At 48.0% G+C, this 22,914-nt stretch overlaps 12 protein-coding genes and 1 non-coding gene across 13 annotated transcripts; 5 read left to right on the top strand and 8 right to left on the bottom strand.

Annotated features, from left to right (window-relative positions):
- Window positions 1-88: 88 nt before the first annotated feature.
- Window positions 89-1,282, bottom strand: FPRO_07026 (uncharacterized protein; the record flags this gene model as incomplete). The annotated part of the gene is made up of 1 exon (XM_031227996.1): window positions 89-1,282. One exon carries the CDS (start codon window positions 1,280-1,282, stop codon window positions 89-91), a length of 1,194 nt encoding a protein of 397 aa, XP_031078376.1.
- A 187-nt stretch (window positions 1,283-1,469) lies between these two features.
- Window positions 1,470-2,207, bottom strand: FPRO_07027 (uncharacterized protein; the record flags this gene model as incomplete). The annotated part of the gene is made up of 1 exon (XM_031227994.1): window positions 1,470-2,207. One exon carries the CDS (start codon window positions 2,205-2,207, stop codon window positions 1,470-1,472), a length of 738 nt encoding a protein of 245 aa, XP_031078375.1.
- A 660-nt stretch (window positions 2,208-2,867) lies between these two features.
- Window positions 2,868-4,521, top strand: FPRO_07028 (putative cytochrome P450 51 (eburicol 14 alpha-demethylase); the record flags this gene model as incomplete). Its single annotated transcript, XM_031227993.1, has 3 exons — window positions 2,868-3,290; window positions 3,343-4,404; window positions 4,453-4,521. 3 exons carry the CDS (start codon window positions 2,868-2,870, stop codon window positions 4,519-4,521), a joined length of 1,554 nt encoding a protein of 517 aa, XP_031078374.1.
- Window positions 4,522-4,914: 393 nt separating this feature from the next.
- Window positions 4,915-5,376, bottom strand: FPRO_07029 (uncharacterized protein; the record flags this gene model as incomplete). Its single annotated transcript, XM_031227992.1, has 1 exon — window positions 4,915-5,376. One exon carries the CDS (start codon window positions 5,374-5,376, stop codon window positions 4,915-4,917), a length of 462 nt encoding a protein of 153 aa, XP_031078373.1.
- Window positions 5,377-5,937: 561 nt separating this feature from the next.
- On the bottom strand, window positions 5,938-7,714 carry FPRO_07030 (uncharacterized protein; the record flags this gene model as incomplete). The annotated part of the gene is made up of 3 exons (XM_031227991.1): window positions 5,938-6,146; window positions 6,873-7,514; window positions 7,576-7,714. The coding sequence occupies 3 exons, from the start codon at window positions 7,712-7,714 to the stop codon at window positions 5,938-5,940; spliced, it is 990 nt and encodes a 329-aa protein (XP_031078372.1).
- On the bottom strand, window positions 6,373-6,444 carry tRNA. The gene has a single exon. It is a non-coding gene; the product is annotated as a tRNA-Arg (tRNA).
- A 521-nt stretch (window positions 7,715-8,235) lies between the features above and the next one.
- On the top strand, window positions 8,236-9,365 carry FPRO_07031 (uncharacterized protein; the record flags this gene model as incomplete). Its single annotated transcript, XM_031227990.1, has 5 exons — window positions 8,236-8,326; window positions 8,377-8,425; window positions 8,477-8,691; window positions 8,746-9,037; window positions 9,092-9,365. 5 exons carry the CDS (start codon window positions 8,236-8,238, stop codon window positions 9,363-9,365), a joined length of 921 nt encoding a protein of 306 aa, XP_031078371.1.
- A 377-nt stretch (window positions 9,366-9,742) lies between these two features.
- On the top strand, window positions 9,743-14,717 carry FPRO_07032 (uncharacterized protein; the record flags this gene model as incomplete). Its single annotated transcript, XM_031227989.1, has 8 exons — window positions 9,743-10,175; window positions 10,231-10,817; window positions 10,873-11,308; window positions 11,378-12,223; window positions 12,281-12,629; window positions 12,680-13,490; window positions 13,543-13,651; window positions 13,729-14,717. The coding sequence occupies 8 exons, from the start codon at window positions 9,743-9,745 to the stop codon at window positions 14,715-14,717; spliced, it is 4,560 nt and encodes a 1,519-aa protein (XP_031078370.1).
- Window positions 14,718-15,057: 340 nt separating this feature from the next.
- On the bottom strand, window positions 15,058-15,483 carry FPRO_07033 (uncharacterized protein; the record flags this gene model as incomplete). The annotated part of the gene is made up of 3 exons (XM_031227988.1): window positions 15,058-15,179; window positions 15,234-15,297; window positions 15,367-15,483. The coding sequence occupies 3 exons, from the start codon at window positions 15,481-15,483 to the stop codon at window positions 15,058-15,060; spliced, it is 303 nt and encodes a 100-aa protein (XP_031078369.1).
- A 429-nt stretch (window positions 15,484-15,912) lies between these two features.
- FPRO_07034 (putative DNA helicase RAD25) lies at window positions 15,913-18,192 on the bottom strand (the record flags this gene model as incomplete). Its single annotated transcript, XM_031227987.1, has 1 exon — window positions 15,913-18,192. One exon carries the CDS (start codon window positions 18,190-18,192, stop codon window positions 15,913-15,915), a length of 2,280 nt encoding a protein of 759 aa, XP_031078368.1.
- A 1,198-nt stretch (window positions 18,193-19,390) lies between these two features.
- Window positions 19,391-20,282, top strand: FPRO_07035 (uncharacterized protein; the record flags this gene model as incomplete). The annotated part of the gene is made up of 2 exons (XM_031227986.1): window positions 19,391-19,884; window positions 19,943-20,282. The coding sequence occupies 2 exons, from the start codon at window positions 19,391-19,393 to the stop codon at window positions 20,280-20,282; spliced, it is 834 nt and encodes a 277-aa protein (XP_031078367.1).
- A 749-nt stretch (window positions 20,283-21,031) lies between these two features.
- FPRO_07036 (uncharacterized protein) lies at window positions 21,032-21,730 on the top strand (the record flags this gene model as incomplete). Its single annotated transcript, XM_031227985.1, has 2 exons — window positions 21,032-21,328; window positions 21,383-21,730. 2 exons carry the CDS (start codon window positions 21,032-21,034, stop codon window positions 21,728-21,730), a joined length of 645 nt encoding a protein of 214 aa, XP_031078366.1.
- A 338-nt stretch (window positions 21,731-22,068) lies between these two features.
- Window positions 22,069-22,482, bottom strand: FPRO_07037 (uncharacterized protein; the record flags this gene model as incomplete). Its single annotated transcript, XM_031227983.1, has 2 exons — window positions 22,069-22,219; window positions 22,277-22,482. 2 exons carry the CDS (start codon window positions 22,480-22,482, stop codon window positions 22,069-22,071), a joined length of 357 nt encoding a protein of 118 aa, XP_031078365.1.
- Between the last annotated feature and the right edge of the window lie 432 nt (window positions 22,483-22,914).

Raw genomic sequence — 22,914 nt, 5'->3', positions numbered from 1 at the left:
AACTAGAGTACGTGTAATAATTGGCCAAGATAAGTACTTTTACGTGCCGTGGCTTCTATCTTCTATACAGACAATCCATCTTCAACATTTATACGAGAGACCATAAATACTCCGCCGCAGGATCCTTCCACAGCAAAAGGCAATCCGTCTCATTCATCACTGGTGTAAACGGCGGCTGCGAAAACATCGCCCGAGTCTCATACCCCTTCATCGTGAAAATGGACCCGGGACCGCTAATAAGAGAAGGAATTAGAACCATGACAGCTGGCATAATCATGAGCATAAACATGCAGAAAAAAACAAGCACAACGGCCACCACCACAAGGACAGCTGGTACAATGGTCCAGAGAGTATGCAGATTCTGAAACCCTGGTCCTTTATACAGGTTCGGGATAGTGAAGAATGCTGCGAAGTAGGCTGCGACGAGCAGATAAAATACCGGCAGTGAAATCTGGAGCGAGAATACGCGAGTGAATTCTGTGTAGATCCCTTCGTACAACGGAGACAGGAAGTTAAAAGGCATAGATTCGCCTTTGTATGTTGATGATAGAACGCAGGCTAGCCATGTCGCAGCTGATGTTGCGGATCCAATATCTGAAGCGTAGAGGATCTGATACCAGCTTGGACAACGGCGTGAATCACCGCGGCAGAAGATAACAGCGGGATCTGGTTTGTACTCTGGGATGTACAGCGTTTCCGGCATCTGTCCACAGCCCGGAAGTTTGAGAAGCAGCGCAAGAGATAGAATTGAAACAGCGGCGCCGCCGAGGGATAGCTCGAATGTTCGATGATCAAGAACCGTAAGCGATTCCCAGCCATGTAGATCTTTCCGGCGCTGGTAGAGAAATATCGTAGCCGCGAATTGGAAAAGCGTTGCAAAGATTGCTATCGCTCTTCCAAGTCGTATCCAAGCACTTCCGAAGCGAGATTGCCTTGCTTCCAATAAGCCCGTTGGTGTTCGCCAAGGTGGTAAGGGTTTCTTTCCGAATAGCGTGTTCCATCGTCGCGCGTAGGTTTCGAAGTGGATTTGAAAGGATTTAGGAGACCAAGCGACGTCGTAGATCAAGGATATGTTGATAATTATGACACCGAGAGTTGTTTGTGCAATCACTATCAAGGGCGATAGAAGGAATAGGATTGGTTCAATGGTGTCGAGACGTTCATTGCGTAGGGACTGCCAATTGCAGAAGGCGACGATGGCTGTGAAATGGGCGACTATGAGTTTGACGACCATCTCCTTCTCGGTGCGTGTATCACCATCTGGACATATATCGGTGTCCATCTCAGCAAATATATCATAAGAATTGAAGGTTTATGCGAGAGAGGAATTATTGAGAGCTGAAAACGAAGAATCGAGGGATTTATTCAAAATGTTCTAGGTCCACTGCGGCTGTGCTGTGAAACCTGCCTACAGGCAGATCGACAGGCTGATTTAGTGGTCACACGAGCCCTTTTGACAGGGATGATCGCTAAAGAGGGGCGCCTTGGCATTGTTGTCCAGCCTCACTGTCAACAGTATCCATATCTCCTCCCTGCTTCACAACATCCGAGCGAGTAATAACGCGGTATTTTTCCTCATCAATAGTACCGAGACTTGACTCAGCAACTTTTGACGGTGTAAGACCGTAGAACTCCTGAAAACTCATGATCAACGGCCTCCAGCGATCAGGATCAATCCTATTAGCATACCCCTCCATCCTCAGATCATGCCGAACATGGGTCCTGAGAATCTTGACTTCAATGGCCACGAGACGCCCCTTCCAGTCCGGCACTTCCTGCATCAAATCCATGCTATTCGTAAGCTCGGCTTCCATCTGCACAGGACACTCTGAGATTCTTGGCGGCTGCACGAGATCAGAAAGTTGTTGGGTGAGGCCTGAAGCAGCGAACTTGTCTTTGCAGTGCGTGTAGCCTCGGTCCTTCTTGCCGGGAGGGACGGTAGGTGTGCCGGTGGTTTTGGCGATCGGGTTGATGTAGTGCGCCATGTCAGCGCTGGGGAGGTTGATGACGCAGTGTTTGGTACGGAAGAGATTGAGGGTGGTTTGGGATCCTGAAGCGAGGCCTAGGAGGCAACGATGGCCGAGCCACCATACTGAGGATACGGGGCCAATGTTGGCGGTGCCGTCTTCGTTGGAGGTTGTGATTAGAGCGACTGGAGTTCCCCAGTACATAATGGCGGGAGTGATGATGGAGTGCGTGCCTGTCATTTTGTCTGGTACACGGTGGCGAGGAAGTTTATGAGGGCTCTTGTGAGAAAAGGTCGAGATGAAGAAAATAGTCGTGGTTATTTAACTACACTGACTCATGCGCACGTCTTTATTATATATTTCGTGAACTGGCAGTAGTATCCATCTTGCTTTGGATGTAGCGAATTAACCAACTATCTGAGGCTCAATGCGTTTGAACCAGGAACATCCATAGCAATGCCTACCAGAAGCGGATCGTTGCTACAGATATGGCCAATGGACAGTGCAGATCTAGTCCGAGTCAAAGAGGTCCTTTGGTCAAGCTAAGTCTCCTCAGCCTCTCATTCATCGGAGGTCATGTCATTAGCATTGCGTTCTTGATAAAAACATTCATATTGGGGGGCTTTTTCCAATATCAAAGCAAAAGTCCAAACGTTTGTATAACAAGGACACTCAGATGCTGACCTGTACGGAACAGCCAATCGAGCCCTGGGATCGTCACTAGTGAGGGGCTTTAGCGCTGTTCTCTCAGGAACAAGATGATCTGCCGAAGGCTCCGATAAGGCTGACTCATTATCACCTGCTCCAGTCGCAAATCGTTCGATAGTGCTGACCAGCAATTTCTTTTTGTTGGGAAAGCCTTCAAATTTTCATCTCGAGCACGCAGTGAGGGCATCATCAATGGACGCCCTCTACAGCAATTGGCGGTCTCTTCCGCTATCATTGTCTGTCCCGATAACAGGTTTTCTCATCATCGTTATCGCGACAATCACCAACGTCATCAAACAGCTCTGGTTCCCGAATCCTCACCGCCCTCCAGTCGTATTTCACATCTTTCCACTTATCGGCAGCACAGTCCAGTATGGAATCGATCCGTATAAATTCTTCTTCGATTGTCAAGCCAAGTATGGAGATTGTTTCACGTTTATCCTGCTGGGCAAATCGACGACTGTTTTTCTGGGACCGAAGGGGAATGACTTCATCTTGAATGGGAAGCATGCGGATCTTAACGCTGAGGATGTGTATGGGAAGCTTACGACGCCTGTTTTTGGGAAGGAGGTTGTATATGATTGCTCTAATGCGAGATTCATGGATCAGAAGAGGGTCAGTTGACCGCCATCATATGAAGAACGGCATGCTGACGGTTCATCTGTAGCTTCTCAAGCTTGGTCTCACAACTGACTCTCTGCGATGCTACATCCCCAAGTTCGTCAAAGAAGTCGAAGACTACGTTGCCACCTCACCCTACTTCAAAGGAACAACCGGCGTTGTCAATATTACCGAAGTAATGGCCGAGATCACAATCTACACAGCATCGGGGTCTCTCCTTGGCAACGAAGTTCGCTCCATGTTCGACAGCACATTCGCAACCCTCTACCGCCATCTCGACGACGGTTTCCAACCAATCAACTTCGTCATGCCCGGTCTGCCCTTACCACAGAACTTCCGTCGCGATCACGCTCGTAAAGTAATGGAAGAGCTTTTCAGCGACATCATTCGAAAACGACGTGAGATGGGAAACCAAGGTGATGAGACTGATATGGTTTGGACGCTTATGAATGCTAAATACAAGGATGGCGAGGATCTACCAGATCATCATGCAGCGAGGATGTTGATTGCTATTCTTATGGGTGGACAGCATAACACAGCTGCGAGTGGTGCTTGGCTTCTTCTCAACCTTGCGCATAAACCGCATTTGGTCAAAGAACTGTACGACGAACAAATTGAGGTTTTGGGATCACCGCAAGAGCCGTTGACGTGGGGGAATTTGCAGAAATTGACACTGAATGGACAGGTTATCAAGGAGACTCTACGTCTTCACAGTCCCATTCACTCTATCCTTCGACAGGTCAAATCGCCTATGCGGGTTCCCGGTACAGACTGGGTTGTTCCTCCGTCACATACACTCCTTGCTTCACCGGGTACACAAGCACGATCTGAGGAGTTCTTCCCTCGACCTATGGAATGGGACCCTCATCGCTGGGACAAGATCGAGTCTTTTGATGACGCCAAGAATGGGGAAACAGTCGATTATGGCTTTGGGATGATGAACAAGTCTGTGAGCAGTCCATATCTGCCTTTTGGAGCAGGACGACATCGCTGTGTTGGAGAGAACTATGCTTATGCGCAGCTCGGTGCCATTATTGCAACGTTTGTGAGACTGCTTCATATTGAGCAGCCTGATCCTAAGGCACCTCTTCCTGCGCCTGACTATTCGGTAAGAGCCCCCCTGGGGCTGAAGTATTCTTACTAATCGGTGATATAGTCAATGTTTTCTCGACCTATGAACCCAGCCGTCGTCCGATGGACTCGTCGCGACACGGAGACTGATTAGAAGCTTTAGAGTGACATAGATAAACTACGTACAGCGCAGTATAACAGAAAGCAAGTCCTCAGCTGCATCATCATATCTCATTACCTCCTGAACCTGGAGCTGTGCCATGGACAGCATCCAGAAAGTAGAACAGTAAACAAGTAGCTGGCGTTAAGTACACCGAAAAGGCCTCACTGCTACCTTTCCACTGCATCGAAAATTGAGTATCTGTTTCGATACCTGAGAAAGAAGATGGCCAGCCAGGAGGTCGTGCCAGTTGAGCCGTGTATATTTTGAATGCGTACATTCCAAAATGTAATATATAAAGCCAGTAAACACAGGCCAAGACTTGCTAATGTGCCAGAATAGGTGATTCAATTCCAGTAATTTCTAACCTGCGAAGCACTACCTTGTCTATGATGAATGCACCTTCTTGGTCGGTTTTCCAAAGCCTACTTCGAGGATAAAAAAGATTCGAATAAGCGCAAAAGCAGCTGTACCGTAAACATTGGCCCAGTCCTTTGCCGACATGCTCGCCATCGACCAACTATGAGGCGGATTTCTCATTTCCCAAATGCTGAAAAGGATCATGAGATCCATTGCGCAGACAGCCCCTTGGCAGATCTTCCAGATGTTTAAATCGTTGGTATAACGTAGAAGACCACCTTGCATGGCGCTAATAACCACGTAGCCTCCTGCGACCTGCCACAGCCATGGATCGTAGGCTTCCACTCGTGGTGAAAAGAGCGGGGAAAGTTGTGCGAGCATGAAGTCGCGATGGAAGATGAGGGCGTAAGCTGTTCCGGAAGCGACAATAGGATCGACCCAGGTGAATACACCGCGGTATAAGGATGGAATAGACTTGATGGTTGCCATGATAGTTTTGGTGAAGTTTTTAGACGCTATTAAAATTGCTGAGCGTGTTGTGTATTGAGACGATGAAGTGTTGTCTGTCTGGGGAGGGGCCGGTGCTAAATACTGTAGGAATCTGGGTGTAAGCTGACATCAGACCTACAGTACAAGCAATAAGCCAAGACCGGGGTTACGGCCGCAGGAATCTGGCCTACGGTCGTCCAAAAACCGAGCCATCCAATCACCGCCATTGGCGAAGTAAGCTTATGTATACCCGGGCATCATTACAACAACCGTATAGTCTAAGTTTTTTCTATCTCCACTACTTGACACTTGCCATTTCCTGGATTCAATATATGAAAAAAATGTGTTTACGGGAGCATGGACTTTCAATTGTGACTCGACTCAGTATTAAGCCCCTGAATTCCATCCTGTGGAATGAGAGTCTTATGTTGACTTTCGGAATTGGCGCTCAGTAGCCGCGTCGGAGCATGCAGTTTCGACGGAGCCAGAAGAACCATGCTCAGTTTCACGGTCTACGACGCTATTCTCAGGGATTTCCTCGGTACACTTCATCCCAGAAGACTATTCATCCACGTGGTCTCCGGGGACAAGAGCGTTGGGTTCGTCGGCGCCAGCATCAGATGTATCATCCTCCCCGTATATAACAAACTCCTTAAATGCGAGGCCTGAGTAGTGGCCGATGGTGCCTGGAAACTTTTCGGCAGCATTGTCATTGTGAATCCATATGGTGGTTGCGTCCTCATCTCCTGGAAGGAGGATGGGGTCCTCGCCTGTAATTGTCGTCCCAAGACGGAGTGGAATGTCCCTGGTACATCCCCATAACTGTAGGACGCCAGCCACTCCCCTGTGCGAAGATATCACCTGCATTATTGAGGTTCCAGGTATGTCCTAGGAGCCACAAGAATATGGACCGTCTAGTAAGTGAAGCTTTTGGAATGGGATCAGCCTTTGGGCCAACTAAGTGGAGCACTATACGATCACTAGAGGGCAAAAATGTGATCATGCTGGGGATCGAACCCAGAATCTTCTGATTCGTAGTCAGACGCCTTGCCATTGGGCCACACGACCGTATTCACTTGTTGAGCATCCAGCTTCGCAACAGCCTCTCTGTGCGACACCGAGTTCGCGACGACGATGCTCTTATCCATGGAACGAGCAAACTGTCAAAGCTGCATGTCAACTTCGTAATTGTTTGAACGGTTTCCAAGTTCATTAACTCTGGAGAGTGGCTTACCATACAGTTCGGTCACGGCATAATAATGCATGCATACATATTTGGCGGCGTAGCTGCACTAATGCAGAGTGCAGTAGCTTCGCTACCTCTTGATCATAACAGAAATAGCACCCAAAAGCCTTTGAAAAAGCACATTTGTTTGGTGCATATTATAAGAGTGGCCTACACTACTCGTTATTCCACTTCAGTAACTTCTCCCCTCGACTCTGCCGCCATCTATTTGTAGTCTCTATAAGCTCAGGACAGCCTTGAAGCAGCCAACCCCATTTCCTCAGAAACCAAGGCGACGCCTCCCAGGAATTCGGCACAGACGAGTCTCCCCATACGATCAAACTTGGCTTCTCAACGTTTTCCCAGTTGATCTCCGATATATCCTCACACAGCTCACCATCGTCCAGTAACTCAGCATCCGCCGCTAGGATCACATTATCTCTGAACTTAGGAAAAGGAAAGATGTCGAGCCATGGGTGATGCAACACCGCCTTCTGCACCTCTGTAGGCTCGAGTGCCTTTGGAGGATTATAATCTGCATTAAAAGGCCCATTGATGTTGAAAGGCGATATAGCTTCATCGATGCACATAAGCGCCCGATCGAATCCCAGTACTGTAGCGTTATTGGCAACCGCTATAGTAACGTTGAGACTAATGAGAAGTGGAAGTTGCGATATCCGAGGAGCGTTCATGGTATAGTCCATATAGGTCTTGCACGCGACAGCGAATACTCTTTCGCTCTTATCAGGTCTCTCATAAACTTCGCATGTTCGACGGATGACTTCAAACATGGCATCTGGTGGGCCTTGCAGAGCAAGTGCTATTGATGGCATCGATTCGGCGGGTAGTCCAGCTTGACCAACGATGTTGGAAGCAAGTCGGTTTTGTTCCTGTTGCTGACGCTTTCTGAGATCTGTCAAGTGTATATGATGTAAGAAGCTTCCCTAGACAGTAGGCTAGTAGGGTGCACTCACATTGTGACCTCTTGTTCAGCCGGTTCTGCAGCTTTCGTCGTTGTGCAGTGCTAGTGACCCCGGTCCAGTCCTCCCCAGGTTTCTGGACAAGGAGTTGCTGAGCCATTGGTTCAATGGCGATCTTTTGTGGATCCGACATCCTGGTGTATATGCCGGCTGCTGATAGATCGATGTGTACGGTTGATTATGAGAGAATTAGGTGATACCTTTTGAGAATTGATGGGATAAATCAGGAGAGAAAATTGCTGGCATCTGGAGGCGTCATCATGGCATGCACGTGAATCCCTCTATCGGAGCGGGAATGGCTAACTCCACTCTGTCAGCAGGTTGCATTAGCGCGTCTAATAAGGGTATAGTTCGATTCATCGGGCTTATCATTGGATGAGTTTGAAAGCCGGGGAAGTCGGTCCGACGAGGGTCGCAAGTAGCTTGAGGTTTGACGATATCATCAACTCGCATAAGTCCGCATTCAGCATATGACGAATAGTGGCTAATGGTACTGAGAGATTGATGTATAAAATTCAATGATATAGTAGGTCAGTAACTCTGTGACCCAACTTCCATCACAACCGATACTCGCCAACACCTTCGCAGCATTCAAGGCATTAATATTTGAGCTTTAAGATAATTTTACATATACGCACACAATCTACGTCCAGCATGCCTCCATATCATATCTCGCCCCCCGTAAACTGCAATATCGACTTCGGCAAAGGTCAAATTGCTGGAAAAGTTGCCATAGTCACCGGAGGTCAGCGTCGCCGAAATTCAGGGAATGGTATAGGTTAGCTAACATCTCAGGCGCAAATGGCATTGGGGAGGCTTATGTACGGGCCCTACACAGCTCAGGGTACGCGCAATCCATAAGACTCCACAAGTTATGAATACTAATACAAATCAGAGCCAAAGTTGTAATCGGCGATAAGAATGCCGAATCTGGCGAGAGATTGGCTTCCGAGTTGACTGGCGTGAAATTCATCACGTGCGATGCAACTGTCTGGGAAGATCAAGTTCGATTGTTCAAGGAGGCCGTCCAGCTATCTTCTTCTGGCAAGATTCACTACGTGATAGCAAACGCAGGGATGACGAAAGAAGACCAGACTTTCACTTTTGATGGTAAGAACTCTCTACCTACCGTGCCTAACGCAGTCTCTCATACCATTTGCGCAGGAAAAGACCAGGAACCTCAGAAGCCAGACTTGCAGACCGTCGATGTGAACCTGAAGGGAGCGCTTTATACATCAAAGCTAGCCATGCACTATTTTATTTCCCAAAACGGCATAGAAGTTAACAAAGACCAAGAAGATACCTGCTTGATCCTAATCAGTTCGGGAGCCGGTTTCCTCGACGTTCCTAGATCTCCAGAGTACAGCAGTACAAAGTGGGCGGTCCGCGGAATAATGCATGCTTTGCGAAGGACGGCATTTTACTATGGGAGCCGAGTGAATGTTATCGCGCCATGGTATATCACTCTCAATTCTGGTGCACTTGAAATCCTCGACTAACGGCTCTGCAGGTACATACGCACTAGTATTCTCTCCAAAGATCAATTCGACCAAGTTGAGAAATCAGGAGTTGAGTTCGCAACGGCGGAAGATGCTGGTGAGTGCGCGCTGAGGATCCTGTCTGATACCAGTATCAACGGAAGGACGCTATTTGTGTGCGCGCGGAAATGGGCTCCTCGTGGATACATGGATCTTAATATCGAGGACTATCCTGAAAGCTTGATCCAGGAGATACAGGAGGATCAAATGAGAAATGCCCCGGTTGACCTTGGGCTGTTCCCGTGAGGCGGCCTGCAGATGTACAAAAGGTCTAGAACACTACAATCATCGTTCAGCCCAATGAGGGGTGAAAGTAACATGTCGAAAGTACCAAAGTCGGCTGAGCAACACCCATCACTGGTTGGATAGCGCCATAATGCAACCCTCCATCAGAAGGTTGAGCTGAGCACTAGCACCAAACTACTGGCCTTTATTTCAGTTGGCGCTTTTTAGTGACCTGCAGCCGGGCGTTTTGCCGTGTCTTGGAACTGCGGCTGAGAATCGCCTTATCGAGCCTTGTGCGAACCAGAATGATAAGAAAGCCTTGAAGTACCCGATCATAGCACGTTCTATAGCGTTTCCCTCAATCTCAAGTCTTATTTTCTACTGCAGCTCAATTCGACATGGATTTCATCATGGACGACGACCTATGTGCAAAGTGCGAAGAAAAGCCAGGCGCTGTCCGCTGCTCTTGTGGTGAACGGTTCTGCGAATACTGTTTTTCTAAGAAACATCTACAGCGCAACCCAACCCATAAACGCGGCGGTTCAAAGAAAACTGAGACTAAATGGAATAAGATCAAAGGAGTAGTTTCTAACATCACGAGTTCGTTTTCTCCTGCCTCGCACTTCCAGAGAGATGAGACCAGTAAATGGTTCGGCCTACATATCTCGTCGCCACCTGGACGCAAGGATCGTATTGCGACCTTGGTTGAGACCACACGATTCTCGAGCCTTTTGGAGGAGTCCCTTCATTTCAATAAGCACAGTCCCAAGCGACAATATCCCAGTATTTGCTCATTTGTTGGCGATACTGGTGCTGGAAAGTCAACTCTGAGTATGTCCCGCCCTTCTTCACCTCACTCACATGGTAGGCTGACAATGAAATACAGTCCGAAGTCTGATCTTTGACTCCGAGCGGGCATTGGATTTTGATCCTCTTGACGCCCCAGTTCCTGGAGCTCAGACTGGATCTTCTGCCATTAGATCGACTACCGGAGAGGTCAATCTTTACCTAGACCCTTCGACCTTTGGTACTGCCGCGCCAATGTTCTATGCAGACTGCGAAGGCCTTCTGGGCACTGAACCTCTTGCGGCAGAGCACCAGACTGAGTGGGCAAGGTACGGACAACGCTACCTCATTGAATCCAAGGACGGCAAGCCAGTGGATCGACGGACTGCCGTCAAGACAATTTACCCTCGCTTTCTGTACATCTTCAGCGATGTCATCTGCTATGTTACCAGAAACCACAGAGCGTGGGCTGAATCTGCCTTGCGGCTTTTGGACTGGAGCAAGGTTGGTGTTCAGAACACCATCAATCAACATGCACTACCTGCCTTAATAATCGTTCTTAACGGGCCGACTTTGGAGAATGAGGCTTGGCTTGGGAATGACCATGAAGTTGTCACGGATGCTTTCTTCCAAGCCATCGAGAAGGAGATAAGCGAGACCACTGAGTTTCGAGAACTCGCTCAAAGGGTTCGTATCTTCAATTAACCAGAAAAACTGCCTCATTGAACTAACATACTTCTAGCATGGAGACAAGACAATGAGGCAGCTGTTTTCAAGGAGCTTCTCTAGTGTCTACGTTCACTATATCCCTCTCGAAGGCTTCGGATCGCTCGGGACTAGTCTAGAAATCATCAATCAGACCACCCGCTTGGCAAAGCGAGTCAGGAGAGATGCAGAGCGCGTTCAAGCCCAAAGAGCCGAGTCCTGGACCCGCTTCGACACGACGCAGATGTCTCAGGTGGTGCATTATGCATTCGCCCATCTCGCATCTGGAAGCTCAGAGCCATTCGACTTTGGTCAGTGCCGGCGGCAGATATCGGTTCCGGATACCACGGAAGGTCACTTCTCTGAATTCCTTGGGTTGTCGCTTAAGAATAAGATGGAGGCGCGGTTCGATGACACGGCTGCTGTTATCGCGACGAGCTTGTTGAGGAACTCCTTGAAAGCGAATAAAGATGGTATGTAGTTGTAGACTGATAGATGAATTATATTTACTCGATGACTGACACTATCTCTCGCTGTAACAGATATCGTGCTACTGCCCTCAGTCGTCTTTGACAAAGACACCCAAGCTATCTGCACCCGAGCCATCGGTCAGTTCCTGGATAGTAAATCGCCATGCGCATACATTGATCCCGACTCTGGCGAAAAATGCGTAAACACAAAGTCGGGTCATAGTTTAGGCCACCAGAGTGCGTCAGGCGATCTTTTGCGCGATGGTAACTTTGTAGTCGGTGACTTTAACTCTGCCAAGTTTCTGCTCGCGGTCGAGTCAGCACTTCACGTCACCATGCGAGCGATTAACTCAAGCGGCCCCTCTAACCATTGCGACTGGCGACGCCTTGCCGCCGTTCATCATCGTCGGAACATTGACGCCCTGAGACGGCAAGGTGGCTATCCGGGATTCCATGTCGGGGACCGTCGATTCCCGTTTGGCGACAACACCAGGAAAGAACCGCTAGCACTGGCAATGTCATTCTTATCTGTTTATACGGGCACTTGGCTTCGTGGATGCGAACAAAACACAACGTTTTGTCTCGGTTGCCTCTTTGGAAGACCGGAATACCGTCTTCCCTGCGAACATGTCATCTGCGATACATGCGTGGAAGATTTCGATGATACCGCTGTGGATAAACAATATCCTGGGCGGGTTATGCATCGACGCTGCATCATTTGCAATAGTTCATCGTCCGACAAGTGGCCGTTCGTCACTACCGTCAGACCGCAACTTTGCGGCCTTCGTGTCCTGTCGCTTGATGGAGGAGGCGTCCGGGGTATCGTCGAATTGACGGTCCTGAACCGCTTGGAGAAAGAGATCGGGCTTGGGATTCCGATTGGGAGTTTCTTCGATATCATTGTTGGAACAAGTACAGGTAAGCTCCTCAAATTGCACAACGAAGCTATATAGAGCGTCTGCCTGACTTTTCCAGGTGGCATCATCGCACTTGGTATAGGTGTACAACGAAGAAGTGCTACTGAGTGCACAGGTCTGTTCCGAGATATTTGCAATGAGGGCTTTGAGGCCAAATTGCTCACCAAGTCTCGATTCTTTGGTTGGGCCGCCCGATGGTTCAGCAGTTCGATATACAAGACGGATGTTTTAGAGACGGCCCTCCAGAATGCCTTTAGGGACAAAGATCCAAAGTCCCTCTATGGATTGAGCAGCTCATGCCGAGTTGCGGTCACGACAACAGCTAAGGAAGACTGTCATCTGATCGCCAATTATAACACAGGCGGTAAAGATCGGTACCTGGACTCAGCACTTCCGCTTTGGAAGGCGTAAGATATCTTGATCTGATTTCTGGGGCTTGGCTAACCTAGTATCTTAGTGCTCGCTGTACTTCGGCTGCTCCTATGTACTTCGAACATGTCTCCCATGCTGGACATGAATGTCGTGACGGCGGCCTGAAAGAGAACAATCCCATCCAAGTAGCTCTCAACGAATCACGAAAGATATGGGAAGATCCTACTTACGACGTGATCCTATCTATCGGATCGGGACAAGCTAGGTATCCAGCAACCGAACCAGTTTCAACCGCCATCATACCCAAGTGGCTTGCTCATCTCTTCTCAACCCTTGTCAGCACCATGAACGGCGAGGATGCATGGGACAGGTTTCGCTCGAGCCAGGATAAGCATATACTAGACCGTGCTTCGAGATTCAACTTGAGGTTCAATGGGAGCACTGAGCCGGCACTTGACGATGTAAATGCTATTCCGAGCATGGAAACGGCGGCAAAGAAAGAAACATTCTATGAAAGGCCTTCGATCTCACCATTCTCAGCAACCTCTGGCATTATCCAGGTGGACGCACTTCATCTTATGGCCGACAAACTTCGAGCAAGCCTCTATTTCTTTGAGCTCGGGAATATCACGAAACACGGTACTGTCGCAGTAGTTCAAGGCTGCATCTGCTGTCGCTTGATGCCGAATGATAATGGCTTCAAAGAGCTTTTATCTCGCACTTTGAGATTCCTTATTCGAGGAAAGGTGTACGAGTTCAAGAGAGTTCCTGTTGATCAACCACTTCGATTTGCGGTTGAATTTCAGCACCAGCATCTGGATGAGCCGATTCGCATTGATGTTAACTTTGGGGCTACGCATTCAACGGCTATTAGCGGCTTCCCGATGACTTTAAAGGTGAGTCATACACCAGAACGATTAGATTGTGTCATTAATGACTATATCCTAGACTCTTTTCACCCACGCGGAACATCAAGCAACTTCTCCAGCGTCAGTGCCAATTGCAGAAATGACAAGCAATACAAGCAACCGCGATCCACCTGATGGAGGAAATAAAGGTAAATTATTCTAATTACTGGTTGCATATTCGTTTCACGACGGTATCGCGGCTAATAGGCTGTCTTCAAATATTCAGATCAGAACACATGTCTAAAGCAAACAACAGCAGCTGAGCTACCAGCTATTACAAAGGTCACAACGAGAGAAGTGCCGCCTACACAGACAAGCACCGTAAAACGGCCCGAACCAACAGAAGACAACCCTAATACGGTGAAGAATTTGGTTTCAGCAGCAACGAAGAATGACCCAGAGAAAGTGCTGGAACTACTTGACCAAGGGGTTCCCGTTGATGGCAAACATGGTGGCTGGACTGCACTCGGCTGTGCAGCCCACAAAGGACAATTGGCTACCGTCCAGGCTCTCCTACTTCGCGGTGCTGATATGGACATACGAATGGACATTGGCTTCGGAGTTCTTCCTGGCGACGGCAGTGCTATCAACTGGGCAGCTTGCGGCGGCTACCTCGACGTCGTCAAGATACTCTTGGAGAAAGGGGCCAAGTCGAATATCTGCGCGAAGAGACCAGTGTTCCTCGGCACTGGGGGAACGCCTGTTACTATGGCGGCAGGGAAAGGCCACCTCGAAGTCGTTCGGTATCTCCTTGAGGATAATTGTGATGACGATTCCGCAAATGGTGTTCCGGGTTGGGATGCCTTCATCATCGCATGCGAAAGAGGAAGGCTCAACATCATCAAATACTTTGTCGAAGAAAGGGACATCAATATTGACAGAACTGGCAGCGATGGCGTAACGCCCCTGATTACAGCAGCTCAGAGTCAGCAGACCGCTATCATGGAGTACTTAGTCAAGCGTGGGGCGCGCATAGACGCGACCGACAGTGATGGAAGCACTGCGTTGCTTCATGCTGTGGCTAAGAAGAGAGTTGGAGCGGTAGAGTGGCTGGTTAAGCAGGGTGCAGACGCGAGGAAGCAGAATAACAAGGGGATCTCGCCGTTGAAGCTGGCAAAGGAGGAGTTGCAGAAAAGTCAGGAAGACAAGAATGCGGCGGCTATGGTTAAGTGGCTTGAAACCACGATCAATGTTGAATTCCACACAAAGGCTTAGAATGCGTGAAGGAGTCTGTTTCCTGGCCTGTGATTCGTGGGACTCAGAGGCCTGTCGAGCAACTCATCTGTACGGCGGCTGTGGTAGACATGTTATATACGGATACTACATATGACGGAAGTGAGGCGCTATCCCAGTTTGCATGATGTTAGGTTGCTACGAGTCAGTCAACTGCCTAGCATTTTATTTTATCGTTAGTGATATCCTAGTAAGTTCTAAAACTCCCAGGGATTCTCCCTACTAGTCTATAAAACAGTCAATCTACCCATAGCCCGGTAAACCATAACTCCAGCAAATAGCAAAAACGACAGAAACCACTTATAATGTACTAGAACCTGCCTTAGTAGTTCTTAATCAATGTCAACAGCGCTCGCTTCTCCTTATAAACAGAGAGATCATGCCCAGTGAGTAACTTGCCAGGATCACTGTATGCCTTAGTCTGCAGGATGACAAACTGGTTGTCTATTAGATGGTTAATAAGCCATAGAGTCATAACGGTTGGGAATGTTTACTTACATTGAGGGCAGCCTAGAGCCTCGAGGCTCGCACAGGTTTGCTTAAGATCGAAAACGGTAGCCATCTAGACCGGAAGGGTTAGTCGAATACCTCTAATGAGCAAGGACATACAAGAATGGGTGCTTCTACTTACCTTGAAAGCTGTTGTAAGTAACAATAGTAGATAATGATAGGTGTTGTTGAGAATAATTGAAGCAATTGAGAATGATGGGCCAGAATGTAATTGTGCTTCCATGTTCTTTATAGACATTATTAGTAGAGATCACGTAAATGTCATCCCCTTGTTCAACCTCATTACTCAAAGACGCCGTTAACAAAGACTGTGGCCTGGACAAAGACATGGATCAAACATAGAACTACATTTCAAAGAGCGGTACCTTTTTAAGCGTAAACAATGAGGTATGTTATGACATCTTCTTATTATTTCATTCATGTAGGTGCCAAAATAGGTGTTAGTAGTTCTTCAACAATATGCAAAGACTTGATGTCAAATACATCAAAGCTTGATACACCCAGAGACAACGTTTAGGACGTAGACCCTGAACGACAGAAAGAATTAGATAAGTTAGAAAAACCATGGATGAATCTATCATGGGCGTCCTGCTTTCAGTCTGAAGTTACATGAAATACCCAAAGCCTCTTATTATCTAGTGTTAATGTTCTGGGCCTCAGATAGCAATCACTTGTTCTTCCGTCGCTTGTTCTCTCTGTCGATTTTCTTGAAGAAGTCGCTCTTTTCACCCTTTTTGCTCTTCAGACCCTTGTTAGCAGAGGTATTCCGTTCAATGTACGCCATGTCCTGCACACCACTAAGCTGATCAAGATACTCCGCGACGCGCTTCACCGTGTTCTCCCCCTTGGCTTTTCCGCCCTTTCCCCCGGTCTTCTCCTGGCCCCAGAGATCACCCGCAGCAAATTCATCATCGACAGAAGTTTCGTTATCGACTAGCGTGCCTTGAAGCAACTCCTTTTGTTCGGAGGCAGTAGAAAATGCGAGATCGGGCGTCTTTTCGATACCATATAGCTTGGTGATGACTTTGAACGCGTAGCCTTGATCAATGAGGAAGGCTTGCCGCTTTGACGCAAAGTGCATTTCAGACGTGTCTTTGGAGACGAGAGAGTAAAAGAAGGCATTGAAGCCCTCATCGTTTCGCCGTTTTGCCCGCAAGATACGGCCGAGGCGCTGTGCCTCTTGACGGCGGGAGCCGAATTGTGAGGATATTTGGATAAGGCACGTTGCTTCGGGGAGATCGAGCGATGTGTCCCCAATTTTGGAGAGGAATAGCGTATTCACCTCGGGGTTGTGACGGAAATGGTCAAGAACCCTGAGTCGCTCCTCTTGGCTTGTTCCCCCGTAAATAAGGTACCTCTTCAGCTTGTATGCATACAGCTTGAGGGAATAAAGCTCATCAGAGAAGACGATGATCTTATCCCCGCGCGCTTCATGATAATTAATAAGAAATTGGCAAGCCTGGAATTTGGACGGATTGATAGCGGCTAGTGTTCGTTTCATGCGAGACGAGACCTTTAGGTATTGCTCGTAAAAGACAGTCGGCATGGAACACCAGACCTCAGCGCATTGCACCTTGGCGATATGCCCCTGCTGCGACAGTTCCATCCAATTTGCTTCGTACAACTTCGGCCCGATGAGGAAGTTGAGATGATCGATCTTGTCATCCTCACGAAGCAGCGTGGCAGTAAGTCCAAGCTTAGAGTGCGTTTTAATCGACGAGATGACACGTCGAAACATATTCGCCGGAACGACATGTACCTCATCAAGAAGCATCAACCCCCATTCCCGTCCTGCCAGGAAATCCATCATTTTCTTTGAGTCATGAGCGCGCTCGCGACTATTCGTAACCATTGAATACGTCGTCACAATAACACCGGTACTTCCAGAGAACTTCTCCTTGCTGTCGGACGTAAAGGTTGTGATGTCCTCGGGGTTAATGTTTGACCATTTGAGGAACTCATTGCGCCATTGTACAGCAGAGACTGAGCTTGTGCAGAGAACGATGACGCCTTTTCGGATGGTGCATGCTGCTGTGATGCCGACGAGGGTTTTCCCTGCGCCGCATGGGAGAACGATGATGCCGCTTTTGGCGCGACCATTGCCGAACATCTTACTGAGACTCTTTTCTTGATAAGGTCTGATTTGGGTGTTTGGGCGAAGATCGATATCCAAGTCGGGGTTGACGTTGTCGCAACGAAAGTCGTACTCTTCTAGGATGGGGTAGGACAGGTCCAGGCAGCGCTTTTGCACGCTTTCAACGGCGCTGTCGGGAATCTCGAAAGCATGGACTGCTTCTGTCTCATCATCGTTGTCTTCATCATTCAGAATGGCCTCAATGTGATCCGGCTCTTTGTCTGTGTTTTGTGGGAGGTCTGCTTGCTGAGCCCCCGCCGCGTTCTTTGTTCCAGGAATAACCAAGCCACCCAGCGCAGGCGCACGCACTGTGGTAATCTCATCAGAGTCGCTCACTCGAAGGGGACCGATAATGCTGTCTTTGAGCAAAGTCTGAAGAACATCTGCGTCGCTGCTCTCGACGAAATATTTATTGCTCTTCAAAACCAGCTTGACCTTTCCATAGCTCTTGGTGCACGATCTGATGAACTCCTTGATCGTTTGCGGAAGTTCCGTTTTGAGAAACTTGTCAAGAGTGTTGATAATATCTTCACCATTCAGACCAACAGAGACAGCGGCGTAGAGACTATGCGGCGTGATCTTGTACTCGTGAAGAAAAGCAGGCCTGGATTGAGGCTCCGCGATAGTAACGAGGAAGTCAGTGGCTAAGTCCGCCAGAGGATGAAAGCGTTCAAGAATGATGTATCCTTTGTCGGGGTCAATCCATAATGGCCGGTTGGCGCTATCAGGGTTCGGCGCAAGATATGAGAAGTCGCGTTTGATGATGTTACTCAAGTCAATCGAAGCTTTTCTCCCTTTTCGCTTGAGCGACATTATGATGTTGCAGAAGAAAAGAAGAGATACAGAGGGATTGAAAGAGGTGGAAGATTGACCTTTAGGCAGCTGACACAGAGAACAAAGAATACAGCGGCTGAACAAGGATGACTAACGGTTATCCTGTCACGTGCAGAAGCACGCCGATTCTGTAAAGACAGGAAGGCAGGAAAACGAAGATTTGATCGATAATGTGATAAGTCATTGTTCTTATCACTCGTTCTCCAAGTTCGATTGAATAACTTAACAGACCTAAGCGGCGATATGACTTAAGACCAGGAGATACAGGTTTGATATAAAACCAATTGAAGACTGTTATATGCTTAAGTTTAACTGATATACGTATTGTTATTTTTTCGAATGAAAACACTAGTTAAGAATTATTAGTACTTTGGGAGCAAGTAGTGTCTAAATATACAGAATGTCGATGTGAGGTATTCTTCTCACTTATGTCATTTGACTAACTGCATATACTAAGGATTGAAGACACAGCAGTTCATTGTAGGAAGCACAGTTATAATCAAGCACGAGTTATATCTAGTACCATAGCATGCGAGGAGCTTTACCCGATACCGACCCCGGATCTCATAATTCTCCGAAATCTCTAGAATTCGCTATCAATTCTGCAAAACTCCCTATCTACGCCGGTGCACAAGATCTAGCAGACTGATTTGTTGATTTTTTTTTAGTGTAGGGTATCTCAATTTCTTCGATAGGGCGTGCCGGGTTATGGATATTGAATGAGAGTAAATTATACGTCCTTAGAAGACAGACATGGAATATAAGCTCGATGTTCTGCTCAAAGCTGATGCATTGCCCGGAAAAGCCTTAATCCTATTGGTGACGTGGATCTTTCGCTGGCAATTCAAGCGACATCATTTGGGAAAGTGCAGTGCATGGACCTGCATTAGCCTGGCTGGTGGCTCTGCTATTAGCATATTTCCACCAGAACCGGTTAGTGGATTCTGCTTAACTTAATAATTTCTCAATAGCGTCACAGACTATTGGCAATAGCCTCTTGCTAACCCATGGCCTAGCGCCAGTAATACCACAGCAGCAAAAAGGGGATGTTTGGCACTAAATAATTCCGACTCAGATTTGCATCTTGCAACATCGTCGACATTTACGTTCTTTAACCTCACGCTGCGATATCTGCAGTCGTATCCACTCGTTTTGACAATTGCTCTTAAACGGCATCATGGTTCGCCTTTCTGTGCTCAACCTAGCAGCCATTGCTACGCTGCTACTCGGTGCCGAAGCCGGTCCCTGTAAGCCAAAGCCGACCACAACGACAAGCCTTGCTGAGACCACCTCGACGCTCCCTGCTGATACTTCGGCTACGTCAATCGCCTCGACTACTGTCATTACCACGGCCGATACCACCACTACAATCCCAGAGGAGACTACTACAACGGCCCTGGCAGATACTACGACTACCGATAAAGCAGAATCTACCACTACGGTCGAGACAGGATCTACTACTGTCGCGGAAGGAGAATCTACTACTACAGCCTTGGTAGATACTACTACAACCCAGGCGGAATCTACCACCACCACTGCAGCGGCAGGCTGTGTTGAATCTCAGCTATTCGTCAACCCAAACTTCGACGACAGTTCCAATGACGACATCGCGCCTTGGACCAGCAACGCGTTCATCACCCAAAACCAACCCCAATCCGGCACTAATGCGCTGTACGTTTGTTCAAATTCTGCATCATTACCCTTTACATGCTAATAAATCACGAACTAGCTCCGCGACTTTCAGCAATGGTCAACCGGATTACTACGTCAAGCAGACTCTCCAGAATCTGAGCGGCAACTACAAGTTCTCCTACTATTATCGAGTCGTCAGCGTCAGCGACAATGCCGATTACACTTGCAATATTCAACTTACGGCCGGGTCTGTAAGTTCTTATGGCGAGATCGACGATAGAGTCGGTGGCTGGAAGACAGCTAGCGTAATCTTGGAGATGGGTGATGCCACTATCGCACAGGCAGATGTGCAGTTTGGTTTATCCTGCTACGGAGAATTCACTGGAATTGAGGTCGACGTTGATACTTTTGCGTTTACGCGAGTTTGTGCCGCTTAGGAGTTTGCGGCATTAGAGCAGTTTGAGGGGTCATTGGGCGTTGAGGCTTGACTTCTGATACATATTACGTATATAACCTTATGAGATTTATACTGCAATAGAAGAGATAGACAGCATAACGCCTTCTCCAGGTTAATTATGTCTCTGTCTCGACGCGTCAGGCTTGGGAACCTTTTGCCGAGGACTGCGACACCCCAGGATGACATGTTCAAAAAAGATGACCTTTCGGCGTACAGACTGCAAAAATTTCTTCATGGAAGCCACAGCTTTTGCTCTTGGCGTATGTAATGCTACTCATCGAACCTATACAGAAGCTCTCCTGGCCGAGATGAATGGCGTTTTTGATACATATATTACCCGTCTTACTTGTCAATCGCGGAGTAAATAACCCAGGACCCCTGATCAAAGTGTTAGTTGGTTGTCTGTTGACTTTATTCGGCAAAGTGGACTACATGGGCGTTGCTGACAGGTCCGTCATATGCATATTATCTCCGAAAGTAACTAGCTGTAGTGAACTATTGGCAATAGCATCCTGCGAAGCCGTTGCTCAGCGCCAGGTACAGCTGCAGGAATGAACTAATGTTCAATCTATACATAGCTGGATTTAAAAGGAGATAAATAGATGGTAAGCCCCATTGCTTAAATTTGCCTCTCGCAACGTCTCACTGTTCACATTCTCTTAAATCACGCTGCGATCCCTGCCGTCGTATCCACTCGTTTATATATATTTTTCTATTACGCACGCCAGAATGGTCCGCTTTACCCTCCTCTGCGTAGCGGTCATCACCGCCTTCTTTGCCGGAGCTGAAGCTGGCCTCTGTCGACCTTCAACGACGGCCGTGACCAGCGCTGCCGTTACTACGACTACCTCAATAGATGCCACTACTACCCTCGCGGCAACCACCACCACTGTTGTGCTAGGCTACGTCGAAACGCAGTTGTTTGTTAACCCAGGCTTTGATGATTCCGACAGCGGTTACGCGCCATGGACTGGGAACGCTGTCATAATTCAACGAGACCCTCAAGCCGGCACTCAGGCTTTGTACGTAGCTCTATGTAATATTTTCTTTTATAACGCATGCTGATACATCGTGCACCAGAGCCCAGATATACAACAACGGTCAAAGCAATGCCAGAGGCTACGTCAAGCAGACCCTGCCGAATCTGAACGGCGAATACGAATTCTCCATTATTACCGGGTTGTTGTTGCCAGGACTGGTCTCTCCCCTACGTGTGATCTCCAGATCAAGATCGGGGGAGATACGACCGTTCCCGCCAATATCGACTTAGTCGTTGGCGATTGGAAGTCAGGTAGCTTGTCCTGGTCTAGTGCAGGCGAGACTATCGCACAGGCGGATGTGGAGCTTGCCGTAACGTGTAGAGGAGACTACGACAGAATTCAAATCAATCTCGACAGCTTTGCATTCACGCGGGTTTGCAGCGCCTAGGGCTTTCTGGACATCATTGGGATATCAACATAGGCATCCTACGGCTTTCAAGACTCAACTTCTCATATTTAATACTTATATATCATTATTAGATCCAACATATCATAATCAGACAAGAATTAGATGGGGTGGATCCTAGACCGTGGAGGCCCGTTTTACTTTCATTGACATATTGGCACGTATTGCAAAAGACTGCATCGCTTTCAGACTCAGTTTGATTTGGTGGCTATTAATGATATGAGAGATGCGAGATTTGGTGAGTAGAACTTGACTTGGCCCCTAGATCCCTAACCGTACCCTCCAACAATGCATACCTCATACTAACCAAGCCAGCCAACCTATTTGTTGCTCTTGGAAGACCAGATGGGAGTAGCGCCACCGTTCTTGTACAGAACAAGGTTTCCATCATCCTGGACAGAGACAAAGGTCTTGTTGTCGCCGGTTGGGGCAGCGGTGTTGGTGTGCCAAGTGGCCTTGCCATTCTTGTCACTGCGACATATGAGTCAATAACCGTACAACGAGGGGAAAGAGAAGATCTGGGCTTACTAGATGCAAAAGTTGCCATCACCCTGCATGATGGCGCCCTTTGCGTTGCTGATCTGCTGGTCGGTGCTCTGCCAGGCACAGCGGTTGTTGTAGTAGATGGCGAGCTTGCCGTCGTCTTGCATGCGGAGCTCGACGGAGCGGTCTTTGCTGAAGATGCTCATGCCGACCATGAGCCAGTCGCCGTTCTCGAGAGTGCCGTAACCCATTTTGAGTGATTTGTGTTGGAGAGTGATTGAAGAAAGAATTGATGAGTGTAGATGAGTTGAGTTGAGTTGAGAGTTTGGGTTCATCTGAGTGAGAGGGAGGGCTTCTTATAGACAAAGATTCTCTCTGGTGACGTGGGAGAATACGCAGCACAGTACTTTGTAGATCAGTTTACGCGTACAGCTGTTCTTTTGTCTCGCAGTTCACATCCACAGTCTCCCGACATCCAATTATCTCGACAATGAGGGTCTCATATCACCGTGCATCATGTAGTTACCCGTATCGGTCACATCCTATGGGATCCTAGCATGATCTTCTCCTCACCGGGCCATCGGCACATCAAATTCCAATCACTTACTGAGACACGGTACGATCATAGTCGAGCGGTAGGCGGTTCTTTCGTGGTCTTGTTTGAGAAAAGAGATATGTATGCA

Source organism: Fusarium proliferatum (genome assembly GCF_900067095.1).
Source record: "Fusarium proliferatum ET1 genome assembly, contig: FPRO_scaffold003, whole genome shotgun sequence".
In the NCBI taxonomy this organism is placed as follows: Eukaryota; Fungi; Ascomycota; class Sordariomycetes; order Hypocreales; family Nectriaceae; genus Fusarium; species Fusarium proliferatum.
Note: the sequence above shows the minus strand (reverse complement) of the source record. Positions and strands in the feature narration are given on the sequence as shown.